The sequence below is a fragment of the Scyliorhinus canicula genome, chromosome 11, assembly GCF_902713615.1.
Source record: "Scyliorhinus canicula chromosome 11, sScyCan1.1, whole genome shotgun sequence".
NCBI classification, from domain to species: Eukaryota; Metazoa; Chordata; class Chondrichthyes; order Carcharhiniformes; family Scyliorhinidae; genus Scyliorhinus; species Scyliorhinus canicula.
The window spans coordinates 137560599-137574244 of record NC_052156.1 but is presented as its reverse complement, the minus strand read 5'-3'; the positions used below and the strand labels follow the sequence as shown (position 1 = coordinate 137574244).

The 13646-nt window shown below is 44.4% G+C and overlaps 1 protein-coding gene across 14 annotated transcripts in view; it reads right to left on the bottom strand.

Moving 5' to 3' along the window:
* The window catches only part of LOC119973412 (voltage-dependent calcium channel subunit alpha-2/delta-1), a 726559-nt gene that overhangs the window by 403805 nt on the left and 309108 nt on the right, over nt 1–13646 (bottom strand). For 8 of the 14 annotated variants that reach the window (XM_038811471.1, XM_038811473.1, XM_038811472.1 and 5 more), the window contains exons 5-7: nt 10042–10086; nt 8310–8345; nt 1133–1253 (exon numbers count right to left, since the gene is read on the bottom strand). In XM_038811471.1, coding sequence (XP_038667399.1) covers nt 1133–1253; nt 8310–8345; nt 10042–10086 — 202 coding nt within the window. The remainder of the gene's footprint in view (nt 1–1132; nt 1254–8309; nt 8346–10041; nt 10087–13646) is intronic. The other 6 variants (XM_038811475.1, XM_038811477.1, XM_038811478.1 and 3 more) reach the window with 1 other exon arrangement.

Sequence of the window (13646 nt, the reverse complement as noted above, 5' to 3'; positions counted from 1 at the left end):
CACTGATCGGCCAATGGTTTTTGTGGTTTTCCTTGCATCAATGTTATCATCGCAGTATAAAGCAAGTTCAGTGGTGCAAAAACAAAGAAAACAATCAGCAGATTTTCACTACGCGGTTGAAGTCTCTTGTTGATGTATTCATTACAATGAAAGGCAAACTTCTGTACAGATACATTATCGCACTCTGGGGTAACACTCTCAATTCGCACCACAGCAGGTGGTGCATACACTGCATTTTACAATCAAATATTTGGACACTGCAACTTTCAAACGGAGTAGGATAAGAATGATTGCCAGACACTTTTACATTTACATATGGATTGAGACCCAGTGTTTTGAAATGCTGAACAAAGTTTGACACAAAATACATCTCTTTCAAACTGTCAGAATCAGTAAACAAATTGTAGACAATCAACAGTCCGCGCGTCAGGACGAAAGAGACATTCGCGCGTTTTTCTCTCCAGTGGGGTTTTCTTCAAGTATTTGGCAGAGGAAATGAACATCGTTGTTGAATAGGAATTCATATAAGAGACAAGTAGACTAAATAGACATCAAATCAGATTCCTATTATCAAAGCCTAGTGAATAGCATGTATCACATTTTTTAAACAGCACTCGTGCACAATGTCACATGAAGTACACATTTGAAGTAATCATTATCTTAGAGTGCAGTGGAGAACTGATTTATCTGCTTTAAATGCCATTAGTTCTTAAAAATGGCAAAACCTTACAGCAATGAAAATGCTGAAGATGGCTACTACCCTCATTCATTTTAGACACCATCAATATATTTACTGTGCAGTTTTATATCACCCAGTTTAAAAGCTCTGCTCAATAGCCAGGCAGCCATCATAACCTGAATGAGGAGTAAATAAACCGAATGACCAACAGTTTCTAATGCAGGTGAATCTTCTCAAATAATCTTCCAGGTCTACGCCACAACATTATTTACATCCGAATCATACGTTTGAATGAAAGTCCTGCTACTCTTGTTCAGACGTAGCCTTCCTGTTATGTGTTACTGTACCTGCCACCTTAAACGGAAACTGCTCGAGAGAAGCAATCATGTACCAAAGGACATTTGGCGCTTTTAAAAAGTATGTTATGGCAAACAAAAGGCAGAGAATACTTACAGCCCTCGTAGATGTCTGTGGGGATGTGGACAGCTGTGTGGTTGAAGTCCACACGGCGTCGGAAAGCTTGGTTGAACTGAAAATCCGGTTTGATCCTTGGACGGCTTTCATTTCTTTCAGACTTTAGGGAGGGGGGGAAGAAGAATCAAAGAGTGAATATTTTACAGCTCTGAGTTTCTGGCACAATCTTGTACCTTTCTTCTGTATGATTATTGGACTATGAAGACAACACAGCTGCAATTTAAGCATTATGGCACGTTGTTGGTGCCTGAATTATCTTGCTATACAAAGGTCATTTACCCATGAATATTAGGCGCATAACACCCTGTTGGTTGGACATTAACAATGCATGAGAAGGAATGCAGAAGGGATTTTAAGCCAATAGAATCACAACAAGGAGAAAATTTTAGAACAAGCTAAAATTTTACAAATACACAAACATGGTTGCACTTTTATTTTTCCGTTTTAATGCCTTAAAAAAATGCAAATCCAAGCAGAAAATGGAGGGCATTCCCACTCTCTTGGTCAAAAAAAGTTTCTGGGAATAGAAACAGAGATAGGCCAGAGGGAAGGAAAATACTGAAACGGAGGAGACCCTATCATACTGAATATACAGAACAGACAGACCATTCTGCCCAATTCAGTGCTGCTATTTATACTTCAAACGAGTAACCTCCCATATTTATGTATCCATTAACACTAGACTCAGGAAGTCCTGTTAGTTGGACAATAATAATGCATAAAAAGAAACACAAAGACTTTTTAAAAAATCAACAAAGCCTCTTTCAGCAACTTAAAGGAATTATTATGAGGAAAGAAATAATATTGGAAAAAATACCAGGACTAAATGCCAACAAATCTGGACTTGGTATCCTGGACGGGATTCTCTCAGCCTGGGACAGGGCCGGGGAATCCCCGCGACCGGTGCGAATCGCGCCACGCCACCCCGACGCCGGCACGCAATTCTCTGCAGAGCGGAGAATCGGTGCATTGGTGCCGGTGTGGTTGGTGCGGCGGCAGTAGCCAAGTCCCGCCAGTGCCGTCCACACCTGCTCTCAGCCGGTGGGACCTCGGTGTGGAAGGGTCGGTGGGGCGGCCTGTGGGAGGGATGGGGGTTCCGACCCCAGGGTGGGGGGGGCGCCGATGTGGCCTGGCCTGCGATTGGGGCCCACCGATCAGCGAGCCAGCCTCTCTGGCTGGGGGCCTCGTTTCTTCCACATCGGCCCCTGTAGTCCTTGCCCATGTTGCGTCGGAGCCGGCGCGTTGAAGGAAGCCAATGCGTGCGTTGGCGCCGGAGCCATACTGCGTATGCGCAGATCCCGCGGCGCCCAGGTCATGCCAGCAGCTGGAGCACCTTGAACCACTCCAGTGCCGTGCTGGCCCCTTTTGCGGGCTAGAATTAGTCGTCGGGTCGGCCCGTTCACGCCGTCGTAAAACGCGACGGCGTTTACGACGGCATGGACACTATGCTGCAGGATTAGAGAATCCCGCCCCTATGTCTGAGGGTTTTAAACGAGGTGGCTACAGAGATAGTGCATGTATTCATTTTGATCTTGTAGAAGTTCGTACAGAATAGTCCTTGCAGATTGAAAGGTAACAAACATACCCCTTTATTCAAGAACAGAGGGAACGAGAAAGCAGGGAAACCAACTCACTGCCCGAGTTGGTGGTGGAGGCAGAGACCCTAAACTCTTTTTAAAAGTACCTGGATTGGCACCTTACGTGCTCTAAGCTGCAGAGCTATGGACCGGGTGCAGGAAGGTGGGATTAGAAAGGGCACCTTGGTGTCTTCGGGATTGCATGGACAAGATGGGCCGTTTGGCCTCGTTCTGTGCTGTAACTTTTCTCTGATTCAATGATCTGCGCATCGATTTGGCAGACAAAGTCAGTTTGCTCACACGGTGTGGTGATAGACCCGGAAAGGACATCTGCTACAATGAGTTCTTTGCCTGCCGTGTAGACAAGTTCAAAATCGTAGCGGCGTAGCTTGAGAAGGATTCGCTGTAACCGAGGCGTCATGTCATTTAAATCCTTCTGGATGATGTGGACTAATGGCCTGTGGTCCATCTCAACCATGAATTTTGGGAGGCCATTCACATAGTCATGAAACTTGTCGATTCCCGTTAGGAGGCCCAGGCATTCCTTCTCAATTTGAGCGTACTGTTGTTCAGTGGGTATCATGGCTCTGGAGGCATACGCAACTGGGGCCCAGGAGGAGGAGTCATCCCGTTGGAGGAGCACCGCCCCAATACCGTCCTGGCTCGCATATGTAGATATTTTGGTCTCCTTGGTAGGTTCGAAAAATGCCAGAACCGGGGCTGTGGTCAGTTTTGCTCTCAGCTCACGCCATTCTTTCTCATAAGCGGGCAGCCACTGGAATTCCGTCGACTTTCTGACGAGATGGCGGAGGGCTGTGGTGTGGGAAGCCATGTTTGGAATGAACTTCCCGAGGAAGTTGACCATCCCTAGAAAGCGGAGGACCGCCTTCTTGTCCTCTGGGATCTTCATGGCGTTGATCGCCGAAATCTTGTCAGCATCTGGCCGCACGCCTTGTTGTGAGATGTGATCACCAAGGAATTTGATTTCTGATTGACCGAACGAGCACTTGGCCCTGTTGAGTCGGAGGCCATGCTCTTAGGTGCTGTGGAATACCTGCTTCAGGTGATCAATGAGTTCTTGAGGAGTTGTGGACCAGATTATGACATCATCAACATACACGCACACCCCCTAATACCCTCCATCATCTGATCAATGATGCAGTGAAATACCTCTGTGGCAGAGATGATGCCAAAAGGCATCCGGTTGCAGCAGTAGAGACCAAACGGGGTGTTGAATGTGAACAGCTTGCGACTGGATGCGTCCAGCTGTATTTGTCAGAACCCCTTGGAGGCGTCCAGCTTCGTAAAGAATTTGGCATAAGCCATCTCGCTGGTCAACTCTTCTCGTTTTGGTATCGGATAATGTTCCCTCATTTAGATCTTTGGGGTCGATGCAGATTCGAAGCTCCCCTGGCGGTTTCTTGATGCAGACCATGGAGCTGACCCAGTTGGTGGGTTCTGTGACCTTTGATATGATGCCCTGGTCCTGGAGGTCCTGCAACTGCTGCTTGAGGCGATCCCTGAGGGGTGCCGGCACCCGACCCGGTGCGTGAACCATAGGGGTGACGTTTGGTTTGAGCAGGAATTTGTTACGGTATGGGAGTGTGCCAATTCCGACGAACACGCTGTGGTATTGCGTGATGATGTCATCAAATTCAGCTTGGAAGTTTTCATCAGGTGAGGACATCGCCTGTGAGGATGCGATGGTGTGGACTCACTGGACCAGGTTCAGGAGTTTGCAGGCCCGAGCACCGAGCAAGGATGCTCTGTCAGGTCCTACAATCTCAAATCGCAGTATTGCTTTAAATGATTTATTGGAAACTCCAAGTTGGCATGAGCCACTGGCAGCTATGGCATTGCCATTGTAGTCAAGGAGCTGGCAGGCCGGTGGAAGAATGCTAGGTTTGACGTGGATGGTGTTGAGATCGGATTTCGAGATGAAGTTCGCCGATGCGCCAGTATCCAGCTTAAACCGGATGCGAGCCTTGTTGACTGTGAGGACAGCACACCACTCGTCGTCGGGATCCACGCTGAGAATCGGGAGGTGCTTCACTATCTTGGAGAGAGGCAGCGCATGCTTCGTAATGATGCCCAACCGGTATGGGGATTTGAGGCACTCAGCCTCATGATCTTTTGGGCTGTCGGGGTCGGAGTCTGGCATGGCCTGCTGTATGGAACGGACGTGGCTGGGATCGCTGGATGCTGGGCAGTGGAGCAGATCTGCAAAGGGCTGAGTAGTGGCCAAGCTTGCCACACTGTAGACACCGTCATGATTTTGCCAGACCTTGCCAATTTAAATGGGCAGAGCCACAATTCGGATATGTCAAGACGTCAATGTCAGCACGTTCCGTGCGCCAACGCGCATGCGTAGTGCAGTCGAACGATGTATGCATATGCGCAGGCTGACCTTCTGCCTCGCCGTCCCCTCGGTCGTGGAGCGCATGCGCAGGATGCCGGGACAAGCGCGTGAAATGGCCACTCTCATCAATCTGTAGGCGCTGCATTTGTGCGATGGCCTAGACCCGTTCCGCCTCGTGGGGGGGTTCGCTTTGCCGTTTCTGCCGCCCTGATGTGAGAGTAACGATTGTTGGCATGTTCATGGAGAACGCACGTTTTGATGGCGATGGTGAGGGTGAGCTGCTTGACTTTCAGGAGCTGCTGGCGAAGGGAATCGGAATGGACCCCGAAAATGATCTGATCCCGGATCATGGAATCAGTTGTGGAGTCATAGTTACATGACTGCGTGAGGATGCGGAGATGGGTCAAAAAGGATTGAAAAGGTTCATCCTTACCCTGAAGCCTCTGCTGGAAAACGTACCGTTCAAAGCTCTCATTCACCTCAATGTCGCAGTGGCTGTCGAACAGGACTGTTTTAAATTTCGTCTTGTCTTCGCCTTCAGCGAATATAAGGGAGTTGTAGATGTGGATGCCGTGGTCCCCGGCTGTGGAGAGGAATAGTGCGATCTTCCTGGCGTCCGATGCGGCCTCGAGGTCGGTGGCTTCGAGATAGAGTTGGAACTTCTGTTTGAAGATCTTCCAATTTGCACCGAGGTTGCCGGTGATGCGGAGCTGCGGAGGAGAGCAGACGTTTTCCATGTCACCGGATGGCTGTTTGCTGGTCAACGCTGATTCACTCAAGGAATGTCTGTCAATTTTCAGCATCCATACCTGGTATCATGATGTGTTGGGCTGGTTGGATCGATGTAGACTGCACTTGATGCAGTGTAGCGAGAGACAGACTTCCAACACTTGATGAGATGCAACACGATTTTATTTAACATCTAAACTATAATACATGTTCAACTGTGGGTTGACACAATGCTGACTTGAATGGAGACCTGACACGAGCCTGACCAGACTTACTAGCTACCACATGGTGTTTGCACTGGCTAGCTCACGAGCTTTGACTGTCTCAGAGGCTTGGTCCCGAGAGAACGGGAAAACTGGTGCCCTCTGGCTTTATAGTGGTCGTGCCCTGTCTGGTGATTGGCTGCTCTGTTCAGTGTGCTTACTGGTCATCCTGTATGTCAATCACTGCCTGTCTGCACTCGATTATATACATAGATGTATATTATGACACTTGTGGATTCTTTTATTCAGACTAAGCAGCTGAGAACCTTTATACAAAGGCAGAAAACTTGACGACCTCAGCATCAGAGCCGTACGTGTGTGCTCTGCTCAAAGGCAAAAGTAAAACAATGACCGGATCACATGGGCACACTTAACTTCTACTGATGTTGTGCTGATATCCCTTAAAGGTATATTACAACAATGAGCAAATTAGGCTGCCGGGGATAGAGGACTCCCTTGATAGAGTTACATGGGGAAGAATGGAGAAAGCTCAAGTCGAGCAGAAATGCCTGCATGGGTCGGTCAAGCAAAATGGTCTGTTTTTGAGTTGTGTAGCTTTTACAATATATTACTTCTAACATTTTATTTAAATCAAATTGTATCATCCGAATAAACTTTAAAAGTTGGTCACGGAGAAAACAATGAGCAAAAATGAAGTGCCGCCCAGACACACGGAGATTAGAAAGGAGAGAGGATGTAATGTTATTCTATTTGTAAGGTTCCTTTCCCAGTCAGACAGACAACTGCCGTACAATCTTTGCAGGCTGCAGGTGGCAATTTGAAAAGGATTTTACATGAAAGGGCACTATTCACCGTGACTTGAAAGCTCTTGCAGCAAATTGCAGCTTGCTGCGAGTCACGCAGCCACAGGCTGCATCTTTTTGTTACAATTGGATGTTAAAGGGAATGTACAGTTTGGTGAAATCAGTCTGTTTAATGTTGCTACTCGGCTCACAGAAAATATTTTGTCTCACGGTGGCGCCTCCATAATGCTAGTCAACACTAAAAGGCACTTATGTGTTTGTCTAAAGCTGTAGTTCATTCCTAGATCGCTCTCTTTGATACTTTGTGATAGGAGATAATAATTGGAAGGCTGTTCAACTTTTTATAGGTTTACTTCAACACGCCGCCACAGATACAGGAATAGGGATGGGAAGTTACATTTCTAAAACACTATTTCAATGAGGTTAAATTGAAGTTAAAAAGCTCTAGCTATTTTTTTCCCCATTCAGCAGCTAAGGCTCTGAGCTCCTGGGGTGACAGCCTCTAGAGCTGGAAGCCAAATATTGCAGTGATGCAATAAGCTCTCTGCACATTGTTTGTCAGGATTGGAGCATTTTTAAAATGTCAAAATCAAAGATTCATCTGCTGATAAAAGAAGAAATGCTTTTGGAAATGATAAAAGTACAAACATGTTGGTAAAATAAACATCATTTGTATTAAACCATCAAAATTGGTATGAATAGACATTTAATACAAAATTGCAGCCAAGTAGTTCAAATCACGAAAAAAACAACTAAATCCACACCGTTGTTTTTCCTGAAAGCTGCAAGACCTGGCAGTTTTTTTCTTTTTCTGTTAATTCTAAGTTTCCTCCCCAGAACATGGAAAGAACATTTCAAGCTCTCCAATGGGGTTGGTATGGGTTCCCATTTATGCAAAGTAAAAATTAACAGTTACAAAATCTCAGTTTCGATTTTGGCTCATCAAGTTCCCAGTATTCCTTACTTTGATATCGCTGGTGACTCAATGTTGCAAACCACAGCCGAACAATGGGTCAATTAAAAAGATAGAGATGTTCTCAATTGTCTTGTGTGCCACCCATTTCCTCAGCGTTCCTGCTGATGTCCATCCTGGCTCCACTTCGCAGGCAGCACATGGTCAAGACTTTGGGCGTACCACTATGTCAAAATACTCCACCTGGTTGAACTGGAGTTCCAATGTAATGCCTTTAACAATCAAACTCACCACCAGGTTCACCCGTGAAGAATGGACACTAGAATGATATGATGGAAGGCTTGTGGTACCCATGGAAACAAAGACAACATCTCTCGGCTGCAGCAGAGAAAATCCACACAGGAAGCAATTCAGCTCCTTCAAAACTTATTTGGGGAGTACTTCAGAATTAATTTTTTTTTATAAAAACTGCAGGTTGCTCTACCTTATGAAAGTTCTAAATCCAACTAATTGAAATTCACTAGATCTATGATCTAATAAATCCACATAACCTTGAACTTCGTGAATCCTCGTTCTCGCTTTAAAACCTGTAACGATGAATATTGTTACCAAAAAGAATCACGTAAACATGAGTTTTCAAAGGGTGCATCACATTACTGTTATTCACTCAGAACATTTACTGTTTCCCTGCCTTAACGGTGTTCAATATACCAAGCAGAATTCAGAATCTGGAGTGCAATTCCTGTGGTGACATGTCTGGGAAATGACACCTATTTTGCCAAAGTCAACTTGCACCCAAATTTCCTGCCAATCCTATTAGTGTAGGCCAAAGTGTAAAAATGGGAACAAGCAGAAGTCCTCGTAAAGGTCTGAGGGTATCTCTGAAGGCACAAGGTAGGATTCAAGGATGAAGATTTAAGTTGCAAATTCATGACACTGATCACAGCTTGTTCAAGAACATGCAATTGTAGACGTTAGTCAATTGTTAATGTGACTTAAACCATTGCCTTGAAAAATACATTCAGAGAAGTAGGAAGCAGAGCGGAGGTCTCAGTGACAATGCATTATTTCAAATATCTTAAAAATCTAGCAGCAGAAAACTAGGAAAATGGTTGTACTCTGCCCTAACTAGAATTCCAAGCTTATGTCAGTTTTGATCAAGCATAATTGCAGGAAATTCAATTGCAGAGCTCTTTAGCCTGGAGGGTAAAGCCATTATAATCAGCCAAAGAGTACTTAGGGGTCAGGGATTTTTTTTAAAAGAGTCTGAACGAGCAAATAAATCTGGGCATTGTGTTATTAAATGTGTAACAGAGTTTCCTTGACCTTTTTCTGCAGGTACTTGCTTCATGCCCAATGATATGTATATGTTTAAAGACACAGGAATTTCCCGGCCAATGGGTAATATTGGAAATCATTGCGTTGTTGTGTACATGTAAGTAGCCTTATAAATGATGACCCATTTCAGTAGTTCCAGCCTCAGGTTTAATCACACCTAGGAGATTAACAAAGGCTGCACATCACATTTTGCAGCAACTCCAACAGAGGAGGTAACTAGTTACATCATCTGAAATCACTGATGCTAGCCACATTAGGGAATCTAAATAAAGAAAACAGTGAGCACAGTAGACCATTACAGCACAAAGAAAACCTCAAAACTTATGGTAGCTCTGCAAAAATAATTTGTATCACTCTGCAAACAGCGTTGTTGTTCATTAACTCCAAGCCCCCTCATGATAAGTGTTAAAATCATTAATAATTACAGTATTGTTAGTGGTGACATTTTGTAGTTTGGTATTATTGCTGTTGATTTAGAAAGCATGGTTCTGGCTTAATTTACTGACTTTAGTGAATAGAATATATACATACAATATGTGAAAAAGGTGTTACAAACAGATGCTCATTCACTGAATAAAGGAGGAGGCTGGAGCCAGTTTTCCTTTAACACAGCTTTATAAACAAGGCCCAGAGAACATAGGAACATATTTTCTCTCCCTCTACTCCCACCCCACCTCCCCTCACAAGATGGAATCCAGTTCTTATGTATACTTAAGAATAATGCCGTAACCTGAGTAAGAGCTGCTCTCACTTACAAATAGAGCATGTACTTAATTGTGACAGGATCGTAACATTAACATCCCTCTTTCAGGCAGCCAGTGAGAGCAGTACAGTTTTTAAAAAACAAATTCAATTGTGAAACCTCAAACTCATCATTGATTTTGAACAAAAGAAGCATTCTCGAATGGTACATGATTCAAACCCATTGATTTCTCTCATACTTACACTCATTAGGTCATCTTTTGCATTGTAGTATATCACATCATTATCCTAAAGTAATAAAGAACAATTAAAATTAATATAAACAGCTTGCACACGTCTTGATTCAAACAAGATAGTAATACAAAAAAACCCTTAAAAGTAGAGGCCCAAAGTCAATACGATTAAAAGTAAAACCATATCCTGTGATGTGTAGTCACAGTGACATCTTATTAGTGACTCTGCCACAAATACTACATTTATATATGTATATATATATTCAAAGTATATATGGCACACTTCCTGGACATAGTAACCGGACTACCATTGTCATGAAGTTCCAGCCATATGTGTCAACATTTAGGCACACATTGTCCTTTGGTTTAAAGCAAAACAGATATGAATGAGGATTGGAGGCGTACAGATTGAAAGTGAGGGGACCACGCAGTAAACTGGCAATGAGAAAGTTCTACAGGATAGTGAGCACAACCAATCATAAATGACCACTTTGGTAAATTTATCAATCAGAAGTTAACTCAAGAAATAAAGTAAACCAACCAAATTAACTCAAAAATTATTTCATAATGCAAACTTCCAATGACCAAGATATTTGAACCAAAATGAAAATTGGAAATGACACATTTCATGATGATATGATTAAATTTGACAGTCGAAATGTCATTAAACAGCTTCACAAATGTTTGAATGGTGTTTCCGGTGGCTCCCAAAAGCCTGTTTTGTTTTGGCTGTTTGTGGATCCCTGCGGGCAGGGACATTATTAGCGGAAGGTAGATTCTTCAGTCGGAGTTTACGCAGTGTGCACAATGTTACAGGACACTCCGGTAATCATCCAGTGCTTGACCATTTCTCATCTGCTTCCAACAAGGTTTGGTTGCTTGGTTTGAAAAATTATTTAAAGGAAACCTGAGGACGCATTTCAAAAGCTTTTTTCTGCTGAATATTGACCTCTACCAGTGCAATTTGCACGCCATCTTGCTGGGCATGCTCAACTTTAACAATGGTGAGGGATTAAAATTAAATAAGGAATATATCCAAACGAAAAGCTTGTACAATTTCATAGAATAGCAAATAAAATTGAAGAAATGATAAAAATCAAAAATACCACCATATGTTAACAGGATTTTTGACAATCACAGTAAATTAGTGGGCCTGGCAAAATACTGTGTACAGCATGTCGGTTGCATGTATCGATGTACATGCAGAACATGGCTCAGTTGGTTGCACCTTATTTCTGATGCCCACTTCTTCAAAATCTAGGCTGATTTTCCAGTGCAGTGTGAAATGCTGCAATGTCAGAGGTACCATCATTTAGATAACATTATTCAAACTCAGGAACCACCCCCATGCTACACATTGCAAGTACAAAGGCCAGATACTGTGGGTGTTGGAAATCCAAAATCTAAATAGAAAGGGATGAAAATATTTAGCAAGTTAGGCAGCATCTGTGGAGAGGGCAGAAGAGTAAATCCTGTAAGTGGCGTGGGCTTGTTTTTTCAATAACTCCATGGGATGAACATTGCCACGGCCAAAAACAGCGAAGTAACTAAATTGGGCCCTGTGACTGATCTGGAAAAACGAGCCAGTGCCCCATGTTACAAAACACAGCAGTACACTGCAGTAATCCTTTCAGACCGGCAACCTTTAATCAGACCTGAATATATCTAGCATTTCCTGTTGACAATACATAAGGCGGTATTTACTGGCCACCCCGCCGCATGTTTTTCGGGGGGGGTAGACAGCCCACCAGCGGGATCTATCGGTCCCACCATGTCAACAGGATTTCCTGTTGAAAGCACCCCTCGTTGCCAAGAAGCCATGCTTGGGCATGGGATCGGAATTCCCTGCTGCCATGAACAGCCAGTAAATCCCACCAGTAGTACAAGAGTCCTTTGTACAACAGTGATGCATTTTAAACTTGTCACCTAATAAATCACTTATTTTAGTCAGGAATTTATCGAATAAAACATTGATTGATTGTTAAAATGAACGTACCACTGGGACCAGACGCATTTAACTTTGCAACAGCAGAATCATGGCTCCATGGCATATACATCATGCTATGTATTCAAACACGATACACATCCATACTGTTGGCCAAGCAGCCACGAACTCCAGCATAAACTGGGGCAGCTGCATTCATGGTCAGAAGCAAAATGAATCCTAATGGACAGTGAGTTATGCAACATGTTCAATCTTAATTCTGCAAAAAGGATGGCGGACTGCCTGTGTGTCTGAAAGTCTGCCTATTTCCACCATGTTTATTCATCAAGCTCATGTAATCTGCAACAGCAGTCTTCCACATCTCGTGCACTGCTTTCTGTTGACCTTTCTCAAACTTGTGCCTGGTTTGAATGCATGAACAGTCTTTATTGAGCATTCCTGGCGTCGCACGGCGAAAATTGGCAGGGTTTCGGAATAAAGAGCTGCTTCGTATAATTTAGGCAAGTGCCACAGCGATTCCCACTTTTAATATTTTACTGCTGTGTACTGCCATGTTTTGTAACATGGGGCACTGTCACAGGGCCCAATTTAGTTACTTCGCTGTTTTTGGCCGTGGCAATGTTCATCCCATGGAGTTATTGAAAAAACAAGCCCACGCCACTTACATCAGAACTGCCACCATCCAAAGGAAAGTGAGCAATTACATTAATAACTAGCAAAATATGAAAGATTGCCAATCCCAGCTGGATATAGTTAGTCAAGCAAGATTGCTCAAACAATTTTTTTCTTTAAAGTATTTGTATTCGACAAACTTTCAACATTTGCACAATACAAAAACAAAACAACCCAAGCAAGCCCAAACAAACAAAAAGCACCCCAACAAGCCCCCCCCCCCAACACGCCCCTCCCTCAACAGTCGACGGTCACCAACTCCCGAGAGTACATAGAACATAGAACATAGAACAGTACAGCACAGAACAGGCCCTTCGGCCCTCAATGTTGTGCCGAGCCATGATCACCCTACTCAAACCCACGTATCCACCCTATACCCGTAACCCAACAACCCCCCCCCCCCCCTTAACCTTACTTTTATTAGGACACTACGGGCAATTTAGCATGGCCAATCCACCTAACCCGCACATCTTTGGACTGTGGGAGGAAACCGGAGCACCCGGAGGAAACCCACGCACACAGGGGGAGGACGTGCAGACTCCACACAGACAGTGACCCAACCGGGAATCGAACCTGGGACCCTGGAGCTGTGAAGCATTTATGCTAACCACCATGCTACCCTGCTGCCCAAATTAATCAATTTGACCAACGGAAAACCTCATCGAAAGGCTCATCCGGGATTTGAACCCGGGGCCTCTCGCAAATTCCAACAGCGACACACCCAAAGCGAGAATCATACCCCTAGACCAACGAGTACATGATGAACAAACACCAACAATTGTAGAACCCCTACTTCACCCCTCAGTTTAAACTTCACCTTCTCCAGAGTCAAAAACGGCAGCAGGTCACCCCATTACGCCGAGGTACTGGGTGGAGAAGCTGACCTCCACCCCAACAAATACGAGCAATCAGCAAGGCGAAGGATAAGACATCTGCCCCCGCACCCGCCTGCAGCTCGGGCAACTCCGACACCCCGAATATGGCTTCTAGGGGACTGG